Raw genomic sequence first — 25,252 nt, 5'->3', positions numbered from 1 at the left:
TAAGGCATTTGAGTGCCCAATGCACGGCCAGATCTAGAAGCTCTCTCGCACCCTGTCTTTGATTAACACTGTAAATGGATTTCCACCAAATGGGATGGAGGAGGAACAGGCAGGGACCATTTGCTTTAAAAGGTAATGAAACTGCACTGACAAAATGATCCGGGAACAGCACTACTCACTATGCAGTAAAGTCCTGCTTAGAAGAATCCCATTGGCCCAGTCTGCCCCTTAGCTAACAAGAAGCATTGCAACACCCTTAAACTGCCTATAAGAAAAGGAGTGGAGTTACTACTCTGAAATATGCAAGCAGCTCAGTTGCACGCAACACCCCCTGCATCACAGCTTCATTTTCCTTTCCTTTGCATGAAGCAAGGAAACAGTTTCATGATCCCTTCTCTGTCATACCACTTGCATGCCTCTCCCTGCGTGAATGTTCAGAGTCAGGACGGGTGGTTGTATACATGATTCCATACTGCAGCAGCTAGTTGCCCCTTTCACTGCATTACTACTTCAATGTAAGGAGGGCAGCTGCATAAACAATTTCCTAGCATAGCATAGCATAGCATAGCAGTTGCATTCCTCTTAACAAATGCAGGGAAGCCTAACATGCCTTTGTCCCACACTGGTGGCATATCAGCAAGCCCTGTAACTCTAGAGCTTAGTGTCGTATAGTGTGGTTGCAAGGAAGGATCTGTTCATGAAGTTATTAGCCAATGATAAGCCTATAAAAGGTCGCCATGGTTAAGTGTCAGCACCCCAGGCTGAACTGACTTCAAACGCAAACTGGGAGGTGGAGGTAGTGGGTGGCAGGTATCTGGTTAGTGGGAAGGAAAATGCCCGCGAGGATGCCTTGCTGTTATACAAGTATGGTAAAGTGCATAGATTTACAAATGACATGAGGAAAGGAAAGAAAAGGTGTGTGTCTATGAAACTAAGAGAAAGGAAAAGGATGTAATAATCTGAATGAAGGTGACCTGCTCTTGTGGAGTGGAGACTCTGTAGACATGCATGAAAGTGAAGGTATAGGTTTAAGTATGAATGAAAGGGTTGAATCTTATGTCAGGAAGGATGAATTGGTATCATCTATATTATTCTACATTGCAAATGAAAGTAGGAATCCATGATTGCTAATACAGTAGTTGTATTTTATGTTTCAGTAAATTGTGACAGTGGAAGATCCATAGAGGAGTTTTGGAGAAAACTATGAAACATTCTGAATAAATGAGAAACAGGGGAAATATTCTGAGAGAAAAAAAGAGTACAGAACAAGTTATTGGACCATTTGGGAAAACCAAGAATGAATGAGAATGCCATGTGGAATATAGAAAGATGTTTATTTGTTCTGAATAAATGGTTTCTTCATGCACCGAGATGAAAAAGAATGATTAAAATGAGATTGATTTGATAGTTTATAATGAAAGATTTAGAGAGGTAGTAGTGAAGGATACAAGAATGATGAGAGTTTCTGAATGTGGGAGCTATTTCATGGTATCAAGAGTAGATCTTAGGAAAATGGACAGGGAAAAAATGGAAAGCTGTGAAAGAACCTAGAGTGAAATTAGAAATGTAGTAAGAGGATTTAAGAGGCCTGTATGTAGATTAAATCAGTATAGATTAGAATATAATTAATCTCTCAACAAGATGAGTGAAAACTGAATGCAGCTGATTAATGTCCCAATAGAATGGATGGAAGGTGAATGCAAGAAAAGAAGAGGTTGGAACATGGTGAAAAGAATTACGTTACAGAGCAGCTTCAAAGCATGTGCAGTTCCCCTAATCGGGAAAGCATAAGGAAAAAAAGACTTCACGGAACGATGAACGGAAAGAGGCTGTGGATAAGAAAAAATTGCATGCTTCAAAAATAAGAATGAGAGAAAGATGTATAAAGAGAACGAAGGTGGTTGCAGAAATTGGAGTCAAAGAGAACAAGTAACTACACTTGATCTTAGCCAAAAGGCCGAGAAGTAACAATTATGATTAAAAGGGACAGAAAAATACAGAGCAATGTTTAGTTCTAATAGTTTTGGAAGCGATGAAGAAGAGCAAACAATTAGCCTTCAGCAGAATGAATGGAATTAAAAACAATTTGGGATGAAATTGAAGAAGCAGAACACTGAAAGGAGTATTTTGGAGATTTTTATGAGAATGATGATATGTCAAGGAGTCAAACTGAAACACGTGCTATAAATTTCATTGCCCAAGGAAAAGATAGATGAAAAGATTTCAAGGCTGTGAGAATGCTGAAAAACACTAAGGCTACAGGAGGAACAGTACAGTGGGAGATGTGTTAAACTGTGGAGGTGGTTTGTTTAGGAAGTGGTTGTGCATCTTGTTTAATGCTTGTGTGAGGACGGCATGTGTGCCCGATTGTTCTCCTGCTCCAAAGGGCAACATAGCAAGAGTGAATGCAAAACTACAGGGGGATCAGTATGCTAAATGTGCTTGGTGGAATGGGACGAGATGACAATGATCAAAATTTGGGAAGTGTAGTATGACTTTATGTCAGGTAGAGTGAGCTGGTCAGATTTTTGCTTCGCAGTAGAGAAAGGTGTGGATGTGAGAATTATGCTTGTTGATATAGAGAAAGCATAGGAAAAAATGATAGCGATGACTTACAAGATATTTTGCGCAAATATGGAGCTGAAAGTTCTCAGAAGAATGTAAAAAGAGCAATATATGATGGAAGTAAAGCATGAGTGAGAATAAATTGAATGCTTAGCAAACGATTTAATACTGAGCAGCGAAAAAGACAAAGACATGTAGATGAATTAAAGTACCTTAGCAGAATGCTAGTGAATCGTATGTGGGTATACTGCAATGAACGTTTGTCAAAAGAAACGAAAATGGTTTTGCATAAGAAAGTGCTTCTGCCCACTTGGTTGTCTGGAAGTGAGAGCTGGAGAAGCCTAAAAGTTGAATGCAGTGGGAAAGCAAGAATATAGGGTAAAACAATACATAGGCTAAAACAAGAAAAGAGGGCCAAGAGTGAATAGGTGCTGAATCAATGGGGATCTAATGCAAGAGTGAGCGACTAACACGAAAGAAGTACACAGAGGTGCTCTGGTGATAGAGGGAGGGTCTGTGAAGCCTGAATCCTCAAACGGATGTATTAAAGCAGCGTGAATGGAAGACGAAGACTAAGGAAAGTCACGGTTGAATGAGTTCATGTGTTTAAAAAGCAAAAGGCAGTTTACAAAGCAGTTGTATGAATGTGGTGGAAGCAAGGATGGTTTGCAAGGATCAAAACACATGTAGAGGTATGGTGAATGGTGCTAGTGTAAATTAATTCTATTTCCATTCCTTTTTCTTACCTTGTGCCTTATTTCTTTGGCTTATTTCTTAGCTCTTTTCTGCACTTTGCAGAACATTGTTTTCTCCAAAAGGGAATAATAGCACGATAGATTTTTACCTATGTAAGAAATTATTTGAGGCTTCATTCGTTGTGATAAACTTTGAGAATTCAGTTGCAATTCATTAGCTCATTGTTACTTCGTCATTTATTTTGCCTTTTTTTTTTTCCTTTTTGGAACAGGAAGCTAGCTCAGCCCTGCCCAGCAGCTCTTTGCAAAGGGACTGCTTGGGCTCTTTCTTTCTTTTTTTCTTTCTTTTCTTTTCTTTTTTCTTTTTTGCAACACAAAGCCAGCCCCAGCCAGGCCCAGCAGCCAGTCCAGGCACACTTAGTCAGCACTGGGAGCAAGAAGACAGCAAGGTCAGCTAGGGTGGCAGAGAGCAGGGCAGTAGGGGGCCAAAAGGGCATAGATGGGGGAGAGATAGGTAGGTAGGTAGGTGGGTGGGGAAAGTTGAACCACCCCTGCAGTTCTGAGTGTGGGCGGGCTGCTAAGCGCCTGAATTTTGATCACATGACTGCAGGGGCACTGCAATGGCTGTAACTTCGAACACTAGTTGTAAGTCACTTTTTTCAGTGTGTTCCTTTGAACAGTCACTGAACAAATGGTTGTAAGTCAAGGACTACCTGTAGTATTCTCTGCAGTGCTGAGACTTATTTTCTGTATACAAATTGATTACGTGGAAAAGTCTCTGGTCTGCATTCCTTTGTTAGAAAAGAGAACTTTTCTTTATTGCCAAACTGCCCTATAAGGACAGTTTAGTCACTTAGGTAACAATGTCTGTGTTGTGGAAGAATAGACATCCACTAGAACCAAAGCAATGAAGGTCTTAAACAAAATGTCTTTTTTAAACTACCCTCTAATAGTGACCACTGGGCTCCCCGCCAAATTGACCCAGAGCCCTGGCAAGAGGTGGGCAAAGGAGAGAAATGGTGCATCATCAGTCATGAAGCATCAATTACATTACAGAGACAGGAAAAGCCCCCAACTCCATAGAGTCAGCCATTGGGCAGTCAACCAGAGCTAACCTGGAGGCTGGTACCTTAATCTTGCCGTCACCCCGATTTACTGTACATTACTTAAACCAAAAGATAGGCATTCCTCCTAATACTATGATAAGATGACCCTTATTCTCACTTCTTGAAATGCAAGTATGGGCCTTGTTATCTGTCACCTTCTTCTTCATTCCTCAGGGTCACGTTTAACTGAATTATGATATCAAAGGACATTCTGAATCCCAACAACTTTCTTATTTTTCTGCAATTGTGCTAACACAGGGAAGATGATTTAAACATAAAAAATCAAATTCTCAACTAAAAAAATCCGTTTCAAAGAACTTTAACCTTCAAACTTCACATCTGTCAATGATTGCATGAAAGAGCATGACCAATATCAGAAATACTCAGGATTTTAATTAAATAACCCAACTGGTATAAAATATCTGAAATTATTACTATCAACAAAGTTATCTTTGTTAATTAAAAATGGCCTAGTTATGGTTATAAAGTGAAAAGCGTAACAAGTTGTAACTGATAAGGAAATTGAATGGAAAACATCAAAAAGAAAACAATAGAAGCAGAAGCAACAGAAGCAGTAACAATTATAACAATAACCTCAGATATATTTGGGTTACCCCGTATAGGATCAGATATTTTTTAATGTTACTTTTACATATAACAATGCAAATAGACATAAATGCAGGTCAAAGGTAAGTAGGAGAATGTAATCAATACCTGCTAGCCAGATATTGGGATGTTTTTATTTTAATATATTCAGTACAATTCTTCCAAGTATTCCAGTAATATTTAATCTTTTACCTATTATTTCATTATTTATTTATTATTTAAGAGATTTATATGGCCACCCATCTTGCAAAACACAACTTTGGGCAGCTCACAACAACAATAAAATCACAAACAAGGAAAACCAAGCAACTAATGCATCATATCCATCCATTCATCTATGCCAGTGTTTCTCCACTTCAGCAACTTTAAGATGTGTGGACTTCAACTCCCAGAATTCCCCAACCAGCATGGGTTACAGATGCTGAGGTTGAGAAACGCTGCTCTATGCAGTCCTCATGTTCCAACCTTACTATCCCAGAGCCTGGAGGAACACCCAGCCCTTTACGGCCTTCAAGAAGGTTATGAGGGTGGGAGCCTGCTGGATCTCCAGGGGAAGGGTGTTCCACAGGGCAGGGACTGCTATGGAAAAGGCACTTATACAAATGATCTCCTCCTCCTCACAATTTTATCAGAACCTTAGCATCAGCCAAAATGTCAAGGACTCAGTAAGATTTTGGAACTATTCTATCTGTTGAAATCAGTGTAGCCCCAGCTGGAGCCCCTCCTGGGTTCAAGAGTTGTTCTCCCACAGAGATTTTCCAGGGAGAAGCTCCTACAAAATTTATTCTCACCAAGTCCGCTATTAAAGCTTTCAATCAGTAGGGGGCTCTAAGGGGCATTTCCCTTCACCCCATCCAGTCAGTCACATGATGCTTCAAGTTACCAACAGACAACACTTTACTTTGTTATTTTTATTCAAAACCACAGTTGAAACAGCTCTATTTTACTACTTGCACTAAGCAAAAACCATACAAATCTACCACCCAATGTACCTAACAGTAACTACTGTACTCAGTGTCCAGGGGCTTACTCCCCCACCCCAACAGTTTTCTTAAAAGGACAGTGCATTTTTAACCACACAATACAATACATACACAAACATTTAGTACCAAACCAGTACTGTCCAACCCTTTCCTTGGCAAAGATGTTCAGTCATAGCTGTCTTGCAAACAAGCCTCCCTTCTGGTGGCTGGAACGCTCTTGGACCTTCTTCTTGCTGGCCCCCAACTGAAGTCCAGCAGCTCCTAGTCCCTTTCCTAGTCCCTGTCGGTCCCAATCTGTTCCCTCGGCCTTCACACACGGATGCTCCTTGTTCTCCTGCCTTCTCTCCTTGGTTAATCCCACTGACCCCCTTCACTGGTGGCTGATCCACCCCCCATAAGCCCAAGCTGCAGGCAGGCAAACCAGCAGGGGACACGCAGAGCAGGGAGAAAAAAATTGGGCTCCTCCCTTTCCCTCTCATTCTGAATAATCTTGCTGTCTACTGTGTCTCACTGCTGACTCATGAGTAATCTTTCCCTCACATTAAGACTTCTTTTCTGGGTCCTCTCTGTTTACTTAGGCTGCCTTCCTAGGTCAGCTGCTTCTCTTTCATTTCTTCCAAGCTTGGTCTCTCTGCCTCAAGCTGAGTTCCTAAGTCTGCCCGTGCCCTAGGTTTGCTTGCTTTTCTAGGCTTTCCTTCTTCCCACCTCTTTAGGGCAGTATTTCTCACCCTTGGCCATTTTAAAATGTGTGGACTTCATCTCTCAGAATTCCCCAGCCGGCATGGGGGATAACCTTCCCCTCCCTTCAGAAAGCCCCCAATTTGGCTGTCTTTGCAGACTCCGTTTGGTCTGCTCAGAAACCCCTTATCTCATTCCCTGATCTTCTCTCCTATTTCCTTCTGTTTTCCTTTCCATTCTCTTTCCAATCTCCAGCACCCAGATTTCTAGCACCCAAGTGATATCCTGTCTTCTCAGGAGACCTCTACCTATTTGCCTTGACCTCACTAATTTCTCCAACTTTATTGGAGCCCCTTGAGTGACATACATATTAATGCAAAACCACATTAGTAGCACAACTATTATAGAATATAATACAGGTAGTCCTCGCTTAACGACCATTCGTTCAGTGACCATTTGAAATTACAATGGCACTGAAAAAATGGATTTACAACCGGTGCCTGTCATAGCACCCCTGCAGTCACCTGATCAAAATTCGGGCACTTGGCAGCCTGCCCACACGACCACAGGGGCGCTGCAACTCCACCCGTCTATCTCCCCCTCCATCTATGCTCTTTCGGTCCCCTGCCACCCCGCCTCCCCAGCTGACCTTGCCATCTTCTTGCTCTGGCTGCTGACAAGGTGTGTCCAGCCTGCTGGGCCGGGGCTGCAGAAAAAGGGGGAAAAAAGCTGAAGGCAGCTGGTTTGCAAAGAGCTGCTGGGCGGGTCTGAGCTAGGTTTGCTAAAAAAAAAAAAAACCTAGCTCAGCCCCACTCAAGAGCTCTTTGCAAAGCAGCTGCCTTTACCATTTTTTTTCCTTTTGGGGATGCGAAGCTAGCTCAGCCCTGCCCAGCAGCTCTTTGCCAAGGGGCTGCTTTGGGCTTTTTTCCCCCCCACAGCTGAAGCCCAGCAGCCAGGCCAGGCATACCTCATCAGCAGTGGGAGCAAGAAGCCAACAAAGGTCAGCTAGGGCCATTTACATTGTTAAGGGAGGACTACCTGTACAGCTTGAAGAAAAACACATGACTCTTTTGACTATCTGTAAAAAGTTCCCATCCTTGTTTCCTGAGAGCCTGTATCTTTCCATTATTACTCCATATCTTAATTCCTACAGCTTGAAGCAGTTTTATTTTACAGTTTCCAAAGAGGTTAACATTTACTAAAGAGGTTTTCCATCATAGGGTCTTTTTTGCAATATGGATATAATTTTACTCAGTATCATCCATAAATCAGAAATTCAGAAAGTAGATCTAAAATTAATATATATCAGAGATGGATGGATGGATGGATGGATGGATGGATAGATGATAGGCTCTCTAAGTTTAACTGATTTCCCTTCTTTCTGGTTATTTACAGTATTTATTCAATTCCTTTATTTATTGAATTTCTATGGCCACCTATCTCAAACAAGTGACTGTAGGTGGCGAACAATCATAAAATCAATTAAAACCAAATACAAACACAATTCAAAAAATAAATATATATGGCAGCCAAGAAAAATCATAATCATAGATGTTAATATAACCAGGAAATGAGGCCCTTAACACACTTAGGATCCCAGGCTTGGGCACACAGCCAGGGCGTAAAGGCCAACAGGATCAGGGCCATCCTAATCTCTGAAGGGAGAATGACACAGAGGGCAGGGGCTATGGCAGAGAAGGCACACTGCGTAGTCCCTGCCAGCCAACATTCCTGCCGGACTGAATTGGACAGGTAGAAACAACTGGGAGAAGACAGTCCCTCAGATAACCCAGTCCCAAGCCATGCAGGGCTTTACAGGTGACAACCAACACCTTGAATTGCACCTGGAAACACACTGGCAACCAATGCAGCTCACAAAGTAATGGTGTTACGTGTGTCGAACATCCAACACCATTTGCTACCCATGCAGCTGCATTCCGCACCAGTTGAAGTGATGTTTCACATGCCCTCTTTTCTCCTCTTGCATTTTTTTTCCAGCCAAACTAGTTAGTACTAGCAGCTAGTAATATATAAGCATCCAGATATTCCCATTGACATTCTTGTCATCAGTTCAAAAGGGATATGGTGATCTTTCATTTTCCTCCAGCGTGCCTGCTCTGAAGCTTGCAGGAGCCAAACTCACAGTGTCTTCTCTGCCACCATTCATCAGTGAAGGTGGGTGAAAGCTCACCTATTTGTCACTTTGGTTTCAATGTCTGTCTGTCTGCTTTCAGCCCTCTATTAACCATTGTACTCAGGTTAGTATAATAATTAAAGACAACCTATGGAAAAGAAAATCTGTACTCAGCTCTTCAGGTTTTGTATCCTTAGCTACTACACCTTGATATTTCAGTATGTACTCTAAATACAATTTGTGTGGTCATGTAAAGCAATGAAAAACATTGCTTGAACAACTGAATAGCCCTTAGCCACACAGATACTTGGCATTTAATGAATCTGGTACTTAAGATGCTCTCCATCATTTGTGATTTTCAAGTGAATTTCAATTTACTATTGATGGCCTACTTATAAAGTAATAGTTTGCATTAGCTTGCATAAGTAGTTATCAGAATTATAAGTTGGACTATCTTAACTATGTTAGTCTCTTCAGCAAAAACAAAATGATGTAACAAAACAGGCCACATTCCATAGAAATTAGTACAGGGTGGTATTATACCTTTGAAAAATCCCTCTAAGATCATCATTTGGGGACAACATCTAAAGCTGTTTAAAGCAAAAATACCCCTCATGCTGAATAACTTCCATGGCAAGTTCAGACGGATTGGTTGAGGGCGTTTTGTACAAAGGAAAGAAATATTTATAAGAAGCAACAACCCCCCTTTCTGATTATGCTTGCTGGGGTTTGAGGCAGTAGTATGAGAGATGAAGTCACCTTTTTTCCCCTCAAAGGAAATTAGTTTTTTGATCATCTAACTCACATAGCTACTCTGGATGGGAGCCTCATCATGAAGCAAATAGTAAAATTAAGGATCTCTCTTCCTCTACCACTATAGTCTTTACAACCCAAAAGCTGTGAGTGAGTGAGCTTGCAAGGATCACTAGCATTTTTGGACAGACCAGTTCCCCTCCAAATCATGACATTTTACACAAATGATGAAAGGGTCATTTTGTTTGTTCACTGCTGCTTGACTGAAACACTTTCCAGCACTCTGCAGTTCAGGAGAAAGAGAGTGAGATTAGAACAGAGTGGATTCTGACTGATTCCTCCCTGGAGAAGCAGAAGTCTCTCAGCCTCTTCATCCAGGCTCAACCAAAGTCAGTGCCCACTGTAACGTACTTATAGCTGGGCATGAGAATCCTAAACAGTCACATCAAAAAGAAATGAAATGCCCAAACTACAAAGATTATAATATTTTTTATTAATGGTGTCATTCCCAGATTCTTGAATAATAACTCAGCAATCTTTTCACTGCTTTGGTGATTAACATATTATTTGATTGGAAAAACTCTTCTTATAATCCCAGGTGATAAATTTGAACTCCTTGATGAACTATAGCTCACCACTTATTATCAAGCAATAGAGAAATTAATGAAATGCTGAAAAATTGTTCCCATTCATGAATGGGTTTTGATTCCAGTTATGAGTGGAATACGAAGGGTGAGGGAAGGGGAAGTCATGTATTTTTGTAATATATTTTTTCCTCTTTTTTTTCTTCACAAAGAGCTTGCATATTTTCTTTTTAGTAAGGAATGATCACCTGGCCGTGCAGGTTCAAGTGATCACTATTTATTGAAAAGGAGCAGTAAGCAAGCTTGTTTTACTGCTTGTATGTACAGCCAACAAAAGACTGTGGTAAGATGACTTTCCTGTGCTCTGGCATGAAGGAAGGTGAAAAGAGGGAAGACAACTTACTGTTCTCCATTTTTTTTTTTAGATTTTTTTATCCCGCCTTTATTATTTTTATAAATAACTCAAGGCGGAGAACATACCTAATACTCCTTCCTCCTCTTATTTTCCCCACAACAACCACCCTGTGAGGTGGGTTGGGCTGAGAGAGAGTGACTGGCCCAAGGTCACCCAGCTGGCTTTCGTGCCTGAGGCAGGACTAGAACTCACAGCCTTCTAGTTTCTAGCCGGTTGCCTTAACCGTTAGACCAAACTGGCTCTCATGCATTCTCCCAACTGATGGAAGACCTCTGTACTTCTCCTCATTTGCTAAGACTGGCAGGCAATGCTCCATTTATAAAAATCAGTTTGAACTCCACATATTAGTCTGTACAAGTGCTGTTCTTTTTCCCTTAGTCACCTTCTGTTCACCTATAATATCTGAAATTAAAAGTAGGATGTTAAAATATTACACACAGTCCTAGTTCTATGGTAAATTTCTAAATCTTGTAGGTATCACTGAGAGCCAGTTTGGTGTAATAGTTAAAGGCACTCAGCTAGAAACAAGGAGACCATGAGTTCAAGTCCTGTCTTAGGCACGAAACCAGCAGGGTGACCTTGGGCCAGTCCCTCTCTTTCAGCCCTAGGAAGCAGGCCAGGGCAAACCGCTTCCAAAATCTTGCCAAGAAAACCACAGGGACTTGTCCAGGCAGTCGCCAGAAGTCAGTACTGACTCAAAGGTACAAGGAAAGGAGTGTCACTATGTATATAGTGATTATTTGGTAGTAAGTAAGATGCCCGTGTGTATGTAACTACAATTTGAGTAGAAGGAAGGCCAGACAAGGGAGTTTTCACATCTACAGGTGTCCTTGTTTAACGACCACTCATTCAGCGACCATTCAAACCTACTACAGCGCTGAATGAGTGGTTGCAACCAGTCCTCGTACTTATGGCCGTCAAAGCGTCCCTGTAGTCATGTGATCACGATTTGTAACCTTCCGTACCAGCTTCCAAGAAGCAAAGTCAGTTTAGTGTTGTTAAGCGAGGACAATCTGTATTCCACTTCTTATCAGCTTCTTCCTGGTGCCAATGTTGGTAGGACAGTGCAATGGACAGGAAGTGTGCAAGAAAAGGGGCAGAATAGCACAAGAGCAGATAAAGGAACCTTCCAGAAGGGTTGTTGAGGTGATATAGGAGCTGAAGGGGGCAGTTGCCCCTGTGTGAGTTTTCTTTCATTTAATCTGCTTTCAGATCATTATCTTTCCTTTAAAGCATCTGCAAAGTGTTTTTTCCCAAAAAAACTTAGACAGGAATGTAACTACTGTAGTGGAGGTGTACTTGCTCTTCCAGGCAGGAAAACAGTTATGAGAAAGTATCAGGTTTCTGCTAATTTAGCTTGTCTCATTTAGCTGCTCTTCTCTCAGATCCTGATAGCATTACTTTGGTATGAAAACAAAAAAACGCCAATGCTATTCCATATGAGAAACGTTTTTGAATAATCCAACAAGACTCACATCACCTGGCATAGTAGACATGCAGGGTAAAGTGTAAATCATACACTTTAATATGGCTACAATTAATATTCCCATCTTTCATCAAAACTAGACAAAATGTCTCCCAAGGGAGCTGCAATTTTTTTTTTTTTTTACATAGCGGAGCATTCAGTTTTTATAAAGTTTTGTGTACAATTCTGTGAGATCTCTACCATGTTTCTTGTTAGCTTCTGCATTAGTTATAGGAAGGTCCTATACATAAGTTGGGTAAGTGGAGTGAGACCTAACAGTGTGGAAATCCAAGGAAAATAACCTACAGTAAAATGAGATTGGATTTTCAACATGTTGAAGGTTATTCCAACCATTTACACTGATTAAGAACAGTTTTCGTTGAAGCTTTCCTATTAGACTCAAGAGTGTTCTTGGATTCAAAGAGTATTTTACCAATTGCATTGCGCTCTGCACTAGAATCTACTGTAGGAATGCTTAACATTGTTCCTGTAATGTTTCTCAAAACAACAGTGTTTGTTTAAGAGTACACTGAATGTTATGGTTGAAAAAAGCTCACATGGCATCCACGAAGAGAAACAACCATGTTAATACTGAATTGGATTTCAATATTTATGTACCAGATGATGTAACTAACAATAAATAAAAGTATTCACCAGTATAATAAACATTCTGAAAAACTGTGGATACTGACAGATATATACCATGATACTTTCAATTTCAATTTCTGATTTTGAATTTTTCTTTGAAAGAGCTGATGATGGGATGAAAACAACTTCATTTATTACTATAAATGTGTGACTAATACTCAAAGCAGAAACAAGCCATGGAAATAATTTCATTTGCTTCAGGGAGTTGAAACAGTTTCTGTTAATACTTTTTTCTGCATATCATCAATTTGCGTTTGACTCATATTTCTTCTATTGTCACTGTAAGCTTACTTGTTGTTTTTTCTTTCCTTTCCTTCATGCTGTCGTTTAGAGCCCTACAGAGAGACAAGTATGGGAGTAAAGCTAAACATTGCATATCAAATGTAATTTTTTTAGTTCACTTCTTAATGCATCATATATCAGTGATGTACATATTTAAAACAATTCATCTCTCACAATACAGAATCAAGAATAATAAGCTATATTTGATAAATATATATATAGATAATAGATATGTTGTGTCTGTTTCATTTTGTCTTTCATTATGTTTTAGTTTTGTGTAATTGTATATGAGAATGACATTTCTTTTTAATTAAGAATATTTTTGTCTGCAAAGTCATACTGTTTTCTTGCTGTGGCACATTTCATGAAAGCTGTTCTTCATTTTCAATGCAAGGCAATCTTTTATTTTCCTCAAATATATAAAAATTGATAACTTCCAGCTAATAATTGTATGCTTTTGCAGAAAGAGGAAGGAGCAATGCCTTAATGGGTAGGCATAACCAGTCTGATCCACTAACCTTTGCAACCTCCTACTATGTGGATTGTTAGTACAAATTTAAACTACAGTAATGAATGATTTTGTTCTGCATCTGTAATGGCTATTTTTCACCCATACTTTTTTCTGCCTATAACAAACAGAGATTATCTTTATGACAAGCAAATTTCAGTATTATTAAAATAAGCCTGGAAACTTGGGGATATTTAAGTCCAGAAAAACAGCAAGGTCTGCTTGCAGTGACACTTCCCAGCCCATAGCACTTCACGGATGCAGACTGAATTCATTGTTTTCAAAAGGTTTTTCTTCTTCTTCCAATGAATGGCCAACAAATGGTCAACAATTTACTTCTTCAACAAAACAGTGCTGGTTTAGCCTTGTCTGCTCTTTCTGGCAATAGCATCTGAATTAACAGAAAAATGTGAAGCCTTCGCATGTCTCTCATCTTTTGCATGTATTTTAAAGATTATAATATTAGAGATACCCAGGTGGATCATGAGCACCTGAAGACTGTTAGTTATTTTCTGTAAGGCCTTTCACCCAGAAGCTGCAGTGAGATACTTTTTTGGTACTTCCAACTCCAACCATTCAAGATGTGTGTTGATTCTCATGACTGACAGAACCAAACAGGAACAATATCACAATAGCTTTAATAGGATCAGCTAAAGAAAGGAGCTAGTTTTTGAGTTTCATAGAGCTTGCCCAAATGTTAAAAAGAAGAAAAGCATGTTGTTTGTGTTGTATGACACCAGCCTGTCTGCAGTATGTTCCTATCGAAAGATGTCCACATCTAGGAACTCATTTACTTTGCATCCACTAGAACAGTGTGAAGATGCAGCTGGGCTGCAATGCCCATGCTCCCTTTTAGAAGACCAAGGCTAGCAATTGTTCAAATCTCAGTCATTAGTAAACATTTGTGGGTAAAGCAAAGAACAAAAAATTTCTACCTTAATAAATCTGGATGTCTTATAGTTGTCTGACATCTGTCAGAAGCCAGGCAGCATAAAGGTCCAGCATGGAGTATGTAGTCTAGATCAGTGTTTCTCAACCTTGGCAACACTAAGATATGTGTACTTCAACTCCCAGAATTCCCCAGCCAGCATGCAACAGTGTAGTCTTCTACAGTGAACATTAAAGCTGGAAAAATAGTTTTCCCAAGAATTTTTTTAACTGAAAATATACATCAATCTAAACCAGGTTTCCCCAACGTGGTCAATATCGACCTCCAAGGGTTGATGGGACTATCCAAGGGCTTGATGTTGTTATTTGTAGTACTATTATAGTGGTATTGTTTTCATATAATAAATGTTTAGGGGTCAATAAACAATCTGAAACTTCATGAAGGGGTCGATGAGCTGAAGAGTTTGGGGGACCCTGATCTAAACACTCATTGATGCTATAACTGCTTCTCCTTCACATTCTTGTCCACCATTAACAATTAATAACTTTGAGAAAGAGGCTCAGAGGCAGGCTTACTAGCTGCCTATACTAAAATAATTTTTATTAATAAATTTTTGATAAACATTTTTTAAAAATGCATAATTGTGCCAACACGATATATAATCAAAAATTATATAACTAATCATACCAAACAACATATTCTTATTTCTAAGCACTAGGCATGTCTTATTTATTGCATGGAAATGGAAATGCGGTGTTTGGACATGCTTATATCTTCCAAAATAAGATAAAAGGCATCACCATTTTATTGCATTCTTCTAAAATGCGGCAGCAAAAGTTCTTTTTTTCCAAAAAGGGTATAATTGTAGATATGATGATTATCAGAACTCTATAGACAGCAATCACAACCAAGTTAAAGTAATGGGTAGAACAGTTCAAGAGCCCTGCTGGGCATGTGTCAGCCACAGTAGAAGGTGAGTGGTTTGGGGTTTTATTCTTCCTTTACTTACTTTTGTGGGTCTTAGAGTTGTTTTATTTTTTGCTCCCATTGGCTTCAATAAGGAGAAAATAACAAAGGCAGTGTAGAGTATGTTTGGGAAGGAGTAGTCTGTGGATCTTAAGCCACCATTAATCTTACCTCAGAATTCCCCAGCATGCTCCCCTTTTGCCCTAACCACTGGTCACCCTATCACTCTTGGGACAGCTATAGTGGCAGAAAGACTGAATCCATGAAAGACTTTCACAGGTCCCGCTCTAGGTATGGAGATGAATATTTATTTGCATGACTGTAGAACACCCTCAGAGGGATTCTAAAACTGGAATACCAGGACTATGGACTAGATTCAGAAGTTGAAAAGCCTTGTGGAAGAAAGCAGTGACAAGCTACTTCCGTGTCATTCCAAGAAAACTACATGTCCCTGAAGTCATCAACAGCTGAGTGTGACTTGAAGGAGACTTTATACTTTGTTATGCATAGTTTGATTATGCAAGCTCATTGCCAAAAGGCAATTTTGGGAATTAATGTTACAAATGGAAACTGATTTTTTAAAATGATATAACTTCCCTTTTTAAAAAATCATTAATCTGATTCAGAAAAGCTAAATCTGAGAACGGAATTTATTTAATTTGCACGTATCAACTATAAAAGCAACATCAAAACTTCCCTAACAGCAGGAATTAGCTAGTTAACCACTGCTAGTGCTAGCTTTGTTGCACTCCAGGTGACCATATTTTTTAAATCTTTTGGTTGGAGAAGTTGGCCATTTCTTTGCAACATAATCATAAATATGTTTGTGAATAAAATCCTCAGAGTTCACTGAATGTAAAAATCATGTTGACTATTTCTAGTTCAGTGAACCACAGAGGATAATATTCCAATTGAGCCTAGCTAAGTCTGTATCAAACAGTAGCTAACCAGATGCATTCTAGAAGCCCACCAGGAGAACACCAGAGGGATGGCCCTCTTTCTCTCTTGCATACTAGTCACCTACAGTACATTTAAGGCATATAGGTCTTCTATGTTGGAGATATTACCCAGTCATCAATGCTAGAAGTCATTAATGGCCCTGCCCTCATTATCTGATGTGGTGTAGCTCCTTTTATCAGATTTGCATCCTTTGGCACTTAATTTCAGGAGACGACTTCACTTTCTAATAAAAGAGCCACTAAAGCATAACATTTTTGCCATTTAATCATGGAGAGCCCGTCCCACTCTCTCAGTCCGATCTACCTCTCAGAATTTTTATGGGAATAAAACTGGGGAGACTCTTGAGCTCTCAGAAAAAAAAGTAGAATAGAAACAATATTGCTAATTAAAACATAATTAGTTTTATTTCTGATCCCTTTCCTAATGCTTTCTAGCATGGAGTTCATCCTTTTTACAGCTGTCGTATGTGAGATTGACACTTCCATGGAGTTATCTATCACAGCTCCCTTTCCTAATCCATCATGTCAATTCAGGCCCTGTTAATATATATGTGATATTTTTCTTCAGTGTGTATCATTTCGTTGTTGCTTTCATGGAATTGCATTTGCCATTTTAAAAGCAATACCTTTTTGATGATATCCCTCTGAATATCATTCCAAATTGTTTATAAATGTTAAAAAGCATCAGTCCCAGTATAAATTCAAGGGAGACTCCACATTGTATTCCTCTCCCATCTATTCTGAAAATTGTCACTCCATTCTGTTCTGCCAAGTGTCCAAGCAGTGATCAGGTGCCCAGACGATTGGATCTTTTAGATCCAGAGACAATCAAGTGAATAAAGAGATTTTAAGCTTTATTATTAACTTAAGCAAACAGATTTAAACAGAAACAGTTTAGGCAGATAAAGCATAAACAGCATAGCTTAAAGAAAGAAAAATCGTAACATAGCAAGCAAGATGATACCCAATCTCCCTGTCAAGAGCCCCTTAACAAGGACAGCAGAGGTACCCCAGGGCGGCTCCATTTCCACAGCACCCAGCTCTCAGCTCTGTGCAGGAGCTCCCAAACCCACAAGGCAATCCTACGGTTTTTAGCAAAGTCTGGCCTTAAAACCTCGTGACCCTGTTTCCATGGTACTGAGGCTGCAGGATCCGACCTTGACTAGAGAGCTCCCAGGGTCTGGAGCACCCGTTTATCATCCAAGAGCCTGGGAAGCTATACAGATAAGCTAGTGCTTAACAAAAACATTCTTGGGGTTTTCTCCCCCCTACCCCATTTCAAACAGAAATAAAAAACAGCCAGCTAAACATTAGTATAACTCAAAATAAACTCTTCTTTATGTGAAGGAGAAAAATCAAAATATGTCAAAGTCCTCGAAATACAATGGTTTCTGTGTTGCCACTAGACATTCCTGCTCTTCACTTCCTGTTTTTTACCCAGAGATCTTTCCTTTTATCCAATGGCTTCTGAGTTTGCTATTCAGGAGATTTTGGTGCAGGACTTTTTGAAAGTCCAGCTTTCCTGCTTGATCTAAGATAAATGTACTCAGGAATGTATTCCACTATTGGGATCCTATGCAGACTTAGAAATAACATCCGCTACTAGATTTGATATTGAGTCAGTATTAAAGTATCGCAGTATTGCAAAGTATTAAGCAAACGTCACTTAGTTTGCAATATGCTGCATTGTACCAGTAAATGCTGCTTGCTTCTTTAAAAACAAAATGAAAAGAGATCTATCAGGAGTTTCTTCAAATGTGTACTGTTAAGGTAAAACCTCTGACTAGGAATAGAGTCGTAATTAACCTCTCCCCTCCCCCCCACCTTTTCTCCCTAAATGATTCTGCTTCCCCAGTTTGCTGTCTGCTCCATGGGGAAAGACATACTATACCATACCTTACTGATCAAATAGTTAGCCAGGGACCTGGAGCAGTTATTTCAGAACTTGTGTTTTGGGTGTCACAGACTTTGAACCTCAAGGGACAATTCAAGAGCGGGAAGTAGGCTGAAATCCCATCTGGTTTACTGTCCAAAAGTAGTATTTCAATTGAATAGTTTTTTTTTAATTAAAAAAAAACCTTGAAGACAAATTGAAATATTTATGTTTGCAATTGTGCCTAATGTAGACAACCTTTATGTACATCTTTCCTAAAGGTATGTAAGGAAAGTAATGTAAATTATCTGAAAGCCCTTTTTAAAGTGCAGATTATTCTGCTTTGTCACATACATTTTCTCAGGGCTAATTTTTTACTTCAATTTTTTCCCAATACAAGCTCTTTTTAAAGGCATGATTACACCTGTGCCTACCCAATTTTCAGTAGCAAACATCTTTGTATATTTTCAGACTAACAAAGCTAATAGAACTTCATGGGATGCCCAATCCCATTGGGTCTCAGTTGAATTGCTGGCCATTTTTATAGCCCTTGCCAATACAAACCAAATTGGATGGTGGACTTTTCATTTTGTCTTAAAGATAGTTCAGCCAGCATGCTGTCAGAATGCCCTCTGAACATTCCTGTTTCCAGAATCATTTTACTGGGGAAGGGCACAGGATTTTCCCCATGATTCCATGTAATTCTTTTTCTCTACATCTGGCTTCCCAGTGTGGTGGATTGCAGCTCAGTATTGCAAGTATTGCAGGGAAGAACCAAGGACACTAGAGGAGATGGCAAGGACCAACCTTAGCAGTTTACCTCCTGGAACTCTCTGTCTGGACTGAGGGTTTCCAGATGCGTTTGGGTGGGCAGCCTATGGCACCTGACCACATGCAGCTTAAGGCCCTCTTTGTGATCTTAGAATCATAGGGCTGGAAGGGAGCTTGGAGTTCTAGTCCAACCCCTTGCCCAGTGCAGGAATCCTCAGACCATTCTGGACAAATGACTGTCCAAGCTTTTCTTGAAAATTGCCTGTGATGGAGTAACCACATCTTCAGGAGGCAAGGTGTTCCACTGCCTTTGAGGACCCCAGAATCATACCACTGGAACAGGATTCCCATTATTCCCCCAGTGTCCTGAAACTAACAATTCTGCTCACTTGCATAATGTTATGAGACTAGCATTCCACTTCCTATCCCACCCCCAGCCCAGCAGCAGCAGCTGCTGCTGCTGCTAAGAAATTATTAAAAAAATAGGTCTCTGGCCACAGAAGGAGTATGGCTGCACAAGAATTTCTGGCAGCAGCACTGAAATGCTGGGCCTTAACTCACCTCACACTTCTCAGCCACAGAGAGCAAGACACAGAATGGCCCCAGGCTGCACCTGAAAGCCCAAGTTGTGGTCTTCAGAGAAGGGAGCCGCAGAGTAGGAGACTGAACCAATCAAAAGTGCTGCAAGAATAGTTTTGGGGAAATTTTATGTATGCATATTCTGTTGAGTCCATTGAGACTTACCTCCAAGTGATGGCATCTTGCACATATCCCTGGAATCCCTCCTGGAAATATCCTGCAATTGTGTTGACTGGTTTCTCAGTGCCACCAGCTGAGCACAAAAACAGAAAAATGAAAACTTCCTCAAGTCAAGTTCAAGTCCTTCAGAGACACTTCCATGCAGTTTTTTTGGCAGTGTTGTAGAAGTAGTTGCCCACTGCCTTCTTCCAGAATGTTTTTTATGATCAAACACAAGGACTACAGGTAGTCCTCAGGTTACAACCTCTCATTCAGCGACCATTTACAATAACGCTGAACAAGGGGGACTTATGACCTGTCCACTAAGTTGCAGTGTTGCAGCATCCCTGTGGTCACATGATGGTGATTTGGGCACTTGGCAACTGGCTTGCAATTATGATGGTTACAGTGTCCTGCAGTCACGTAATCCCCATTTGCAACTTTCCCTGCCAGTTTTCCACAAAGTCAGTGGGGAGGCTAGCAGGAGGTCACAAGTTGCTCCGGCTGCTTTCTTGCCTACCTGCCCAGAGCACCCACACACCTGCCTGCACTCCATAGCACCGTCCAACAGTTGGCACCTGCACGCTCGCCCACGTTCCATAGCACCTGCCTGCAGCACCCACCCGCAGCTCTCGCCTGCTTGCCTAAGACTTCCACCTCTTCCCACGTCATCACATGAGGTCCTTGGTTAACATATGCGGTCCTGGGGTTACAAAGGTAACTGGGACTGCCGGGATTGCCGTCACTAAGCGATGTGTTCATGTGATGTCGCGCTTTATGACTGTATCGCTTAGCAACAGCAAGCCCAGTCCCAATTGCCATTGTAACCTGAGGACGACCTACCAAAGTACACTCACTTTGAGCTTGACTCTAAATTGCTACATGGAATTATCCATGTAGCTGTCTTAGCAATGATACCGAAATGGCTTGCCGTTGCCGCCTTCTGGGTGTTTTTGGATTTCCCTATCTAGCCCTGGTGTTCCCTCCTCATAGCTTCCCCTCCAACTACTAACTGGGCTAGCCTTGCATAGCTTCTAAGCCCAGACCAGATCAGCCACAGGCTGCCACTGGCTGGATTTAGGACCATCTAATCCACTGCGTGTTTACTAAGAAGGGCCTGGAAGCCTTTCTTTCCGAAACAGCCTGGATATGGAACTGCATGCACCCAAGAGCCTTTTTTCACACCCAGGGTATTTTGGAAGGCAGGCCCAGCCCTATAGCTTGGTGAAATAAAGCAGCCACTTCGGAGAGCTGACTAGAATAGCTGGCCAAAGGTCAGGGGTAAAAGGCTTGCCTCCCTGCCTTGACGTCCTCATTATAATCATTGTCCTGGGAAGCATATCCCCGTGGCATCTCACGCTGGTCTGATCTGGGGACCCTTCCAAACAATAGCTAGAGGACTAACCACTGGGAAATTTGCCTAGGAGGGAGAATAAGGACCACCAGTAGCAGGAAAAGTAGAGGATTTTCCTCACATCTCAAACGGCTCTAAAGATGGTAAGCTGTTTCAGACCACTGCTGTTGGGAAGGAATCTGCTGGGCACTGGATGTCTTCTCCAGTGCCTTTACATTAAACGAAGATTGCCTTGACTACTTTATCAGATAGAATTGGCCATCCAGCCAAATTTTGGTGCATTCTACTGATTGGTAAATACAAATGAAATAATGGATCGAAAGGCTGTTATTTAGGAGCATGATTGAAATGGGCAATTAATTGAAGATGAATCATTCTGAGCTGATTTGGAGTGCAGGTGTAAATTAAAGGAACAGCTTAGCTGGGGATGATTTGAATTATCATCGTGACTATACCAGCCAAGTATTTCAGCCTGTTGATATGGTCACAGATGCTCATTTTATTATTATTTTAATTTTTCATCTGCGTGATAAAGCTGTATAGGTAGGTTTTGTTGTATTCGGTAAAATGTCAAGATTGTAGCAAGAGCAAAGTATGGAATATGGTGAGAGGGACAGTGGGAAAACATTCTCTGTGTTCCTCAAAATTAAAGTAGTACACATAAGTCTTTAAAGGGAAGACATAAGAAGCTATTAATTCCAGGATATAAATTAGTTAGGGGCAGTATGATTTCATTCAGAAAAATAACATGAGAGGAAGAATTAAAATCACTCCTCCCAGTGCTACCTCCCAAGTATCATTCTCTCTCTCACTCATTGGCACATCCCTGCTCTGTTCTAAAACAAAAAGAGTGGAGCATCCAGCAACAGGTTTTTTGGCATTTTTCCTGTTTGGCATTTAAGGGAATGCAATAAACACCTGATAGTTCATAATACTTAGGAATTTTGTATGCCTTAATTTGTGAATGGGCAGAAAGTAAATCTGGATCTTCTGATAGATCTCTGGTTGATTTGCTGGGGTGTCAAACATTTAATAATTCAACAGTAGCAGTAACAAAATTATTCCTCCCTCCCCATCCCTGCTCAAATAATATAGCTGGTATGAAAACATTTGTGCTAACTAGGATAGGATTTTAGTATGGAAGATTTGTGAGCCCTGTTCACTTCTGGTACTCAGAGCAAATTTCTGTACTCATTATTTGTTATATCATTTACAACAAGCTCAGATTCAGTATCTCAAAATTCTAGGGGGGGAAATGAGCTGAAGTTTGCCCATCACTGCCTTACTCCTTCTTTGATTATATTTGATGTGCATAGCAGTAATAATTAGATACATCTACACTGTCAATGCTTAGCTCATTTAGAACAAGGTGGAAAAACTTATGACCCTCCAGATGTTGGATTGCAATTCCCATAATATCTAAGGTTTTATTTTCAGTTTAGAATAACATATATAAGATGAATAAGTTGCAATTAAATCTGTACAACATGCAGTTGCTGCTAATCAGTAAGAAATTAAGTTCTGAGATTGGAGTCCAGCCTGAAAGAATAGCTCCACAGCCTGGGAATGCTTCTTGAGTCTCAGTTGTTTCTGGATCTCCAGATGGTAATGGTGGCAAGTAATGCATTTCTATAATTTGTCTCCTGCACCATTCCTGAACCAGTTAGATGAGTCCATATTTACTCAAGCCTTGGTTCTGTCATAGTTAGACTACTTCAGTGTAATCTATATGGAACTAATTTTGAAGAGTATAACACACTTCAGCTGTTGTAACTGCAACAGTTAAGATAACTGGTATACAATAACACCATGTATGCTTTAAAATATGGAACAGAGGCTTTGGAACACGCAGGAACACAAGCTCACCTCTTTAAAGCAGCTTTATCTTTTTTTCAGACTTCAGCACAACTGGAAATTGATATAGCTGCTTTAATGAGTTGCATTCTGCAGATCTGCACAGAAGCCTTAAAGCAGTGCTAGACTTATGGTCCTGTTTATTTCAAAGCATGCAGAGCCCTAGAATTAGGCCTATCTTGAAAGACCTGTAGTTGCCAGTTGTTTTCTAAGCACAGTTAAAATGGTTGGTTTTATCTCTAAAGAGCTTAGGGCAAGACTATCTGAAGGACTGTCTTTCTCAGCATGAAACTGTCCAGACATTGGTGTCAGCAAGGAAGACCACTGTTTTCAAAGCCCCATTTGTTCAGCATACAGCAAAATATCTTTCCTTGTGTCAATCCCAGACTCCTTTAGGAATTGCTTTTAGCTTCCACTCCTTTAGCCTACAAGAAAGGAGTCAAGCTCTTTCTCTTCGGCCAGGCCTTTTGAGTTCAGGTAGTAATAATTTAGGTTTCCAATCCAACAATTGGATTTCAACTGTTTGTACTTTACATGTTGACTTATTAGCCATCTTGAGTGTACCATGGGTAGAAAGACAATTTATAAATTGAAATAATAATGAATGGATAAGATTTGAATCTACATTTTTCCATGTCTTGAAACCCCATATCATTTCTTTCAATTTCCTTTCTCTATATTCCCTCTTTTACACAGTTACTGTATATTGCAATGAACAGTATATTATTGTTTCTTAGGACAGTAGCCATGCAGATCCAGATTACATATAAATACTTTTTGGTACAAATCAAATTTTCTTGTGTGATATTTTTCAGAGGGGCTTCTGAACAATGCCAGGGATACAAGTGTCATGGATACTCTACCACTGAATGGTAACCACGGCAATAGCTACAGCATTGCTAGCAGTGAGTACTTGAGCAACTGTGTGCAAATAATTGACCATAGCTATAACCACAGCGAGACTGCCTTAGAGAAAAAGATTCTGAAAGAACTCACTTCCAACTATATACCTTCCTACCTGAACAAACACGAGTGTTCTAATGAACAAAGTAGGAATCTGATGAACAAATTTGTCAATAATCTTGGCAGTGGGAGTGACGATGATGCCATTGTTCTCGATGACGTCACCTTGTTTAACCAGGAAGAGAACCTGGGCTTAGAACTCATTCATGAGGAATCAGATGCCCCACTGTTACCCCCAAGGGCATATTCTGCAGAGAACCACCAGCCTCACCATTATAGCAAAAGACGGATTCCACAAGACAACAGTGAAAGTTTTTTTCCCTTGCTAACCAATGAGCACACAGAAGATCTCCAGTCACCGAATAGGGATTCTCTTTACACTAGTATGCCTGCTCTGGCCAGCATGCCAGGCTCAGAAAGTGTCACCACCAGCACTCAGACCGATCCCCCATCAACTAAAGGTGGCGATGGCGATGATGTGTACTACAAGAGTATGCCAAACCTGGGCTCCAGGAACCACATCCAACAGCTACACACTTATTATCAGTTGGGGCGGGGCAGTAGTGATGGATTTATAGTTCCACCAAACAAGGATGGGACCCTGACAGAAGAAACCTTGAAAGGACCAGCTCACTTGGTCACTAGTCTATAGAACACTAAGTAAACATTTTAATAAAACAAATGCTCCCTGTACAACATCTGGATTATTGTCTGGATTTAAATCAAAGCAGTGGTAATATTGTGTGTTCTCCTACTCCATATTGTTCTAAACAACCAACAGTTTTCATAACTTTTTAATGGAATTTATAGGCCCACCCAGGAAAAAGGCTAACTGCCTGTTGTTCCCCCTCACCCAACACATACACTGGCTTCACATCAGAGAGACCATATGCTAATGAAAGGGATACAACAGGAAATGGTCCACTGTGTGGCCTTCTCACATTATACTATATTTGTTTAAGCATCTTTGGGTGCTGTCTTCTTAGTACCAAGGACCTGATTTATAAAAGGCCAAACATGCATTTGAAACTACTAGCAATGATGCATCTAGATTGGAGTGCTGCACAAAACAGAAGCAAAAATAGCAAAACTGTTTATTCTGAATCTGTATCACATAATAGTTTGGGATTTTTCTTTTTCTTTTTTTTTTGTTTTTGGTTTGGGTTTATTTTTGTGTGTGTGTCTCTCACCACTTAATTTAGCCAAAGCTCACTGAACTGTGGAGCAAACAAAATCTAATGAAATAGAAAGTTGGTAATTGTATGCTACATGGTATATTTTTATGTTTTCTGTATTAACTGATGATAATTCTAATGGCAGAAAAAATGGAACAATTCCTATGTAATGTACAGATACTAGCATTGCACATATAGTCTACTCTTTGTTCCGCCAGAACTTGCGTCCCTGTTAATGTGGTGGAAAAAAAAACTTTTTCTGTTGTGCTGGTCTTGCAAGTTTGTCTA

The 25,252-nt window shown here is 40.3% G+C and overlaps 1 protein-coding gene and 1 long non-coding RNA gene across 2 annotated transcripts in view; one reads left to right on the top strand and one right to left on the bottom strand.

Annotated features, from left to right (window-relative positions):
* Positions 1-24,485, top strand: part of ADGRL3 (adhesion G protein-coupled receptor L3) — a 575,448-nt gene extending 550,963 nt beyond the window's left edge. The window contains exon 25 of the mRNA XM_063294636.1: positions 23,642-24,485. Coding sequence (XP_063150706.1) covers positions 23,642-24,441 — 800 coding nt within the window. The 3' untranslated portion in view covers positions 24,442-24,485. The remainder of the gene's footprint in view (positions 1-23,641) is intronic.
* On the bottom strand, positions 12,577-14,108 carry LOC134491105 (uncharacterized). Its single transcript, XR_010067287.1, has 2 exons — positions 13,951-14,108; positions 12,577-12,967 (listed from the first exon to the last, which is right to left on the bottom strand). It is a non-coding gene; the product is annotated as an uncharacterized LOC134491105 (long non-coding RNA).
* Positions 24,486-25,252: the final 767 nt, after the last annotated feature.

Source organism: Candoia aspera, chromosome 2 (assembly GCF_035149785.1).
Source record: "Candoia aspera isolate rCanAsp1 chromosome 2, rCanAsp1.hap2, whole genome shotgun sequence".
Taxonomy (NCBI): Eukaryota; Metazoa; Chordata; class Lepidosauria; order Squamata; family Boidae; genus Candoia; species Candoia aspera.
Note: the sequence above shows the minus strand (reverse complement) of the source record. Positions and strands in the feature narration are given on the sequence as shown.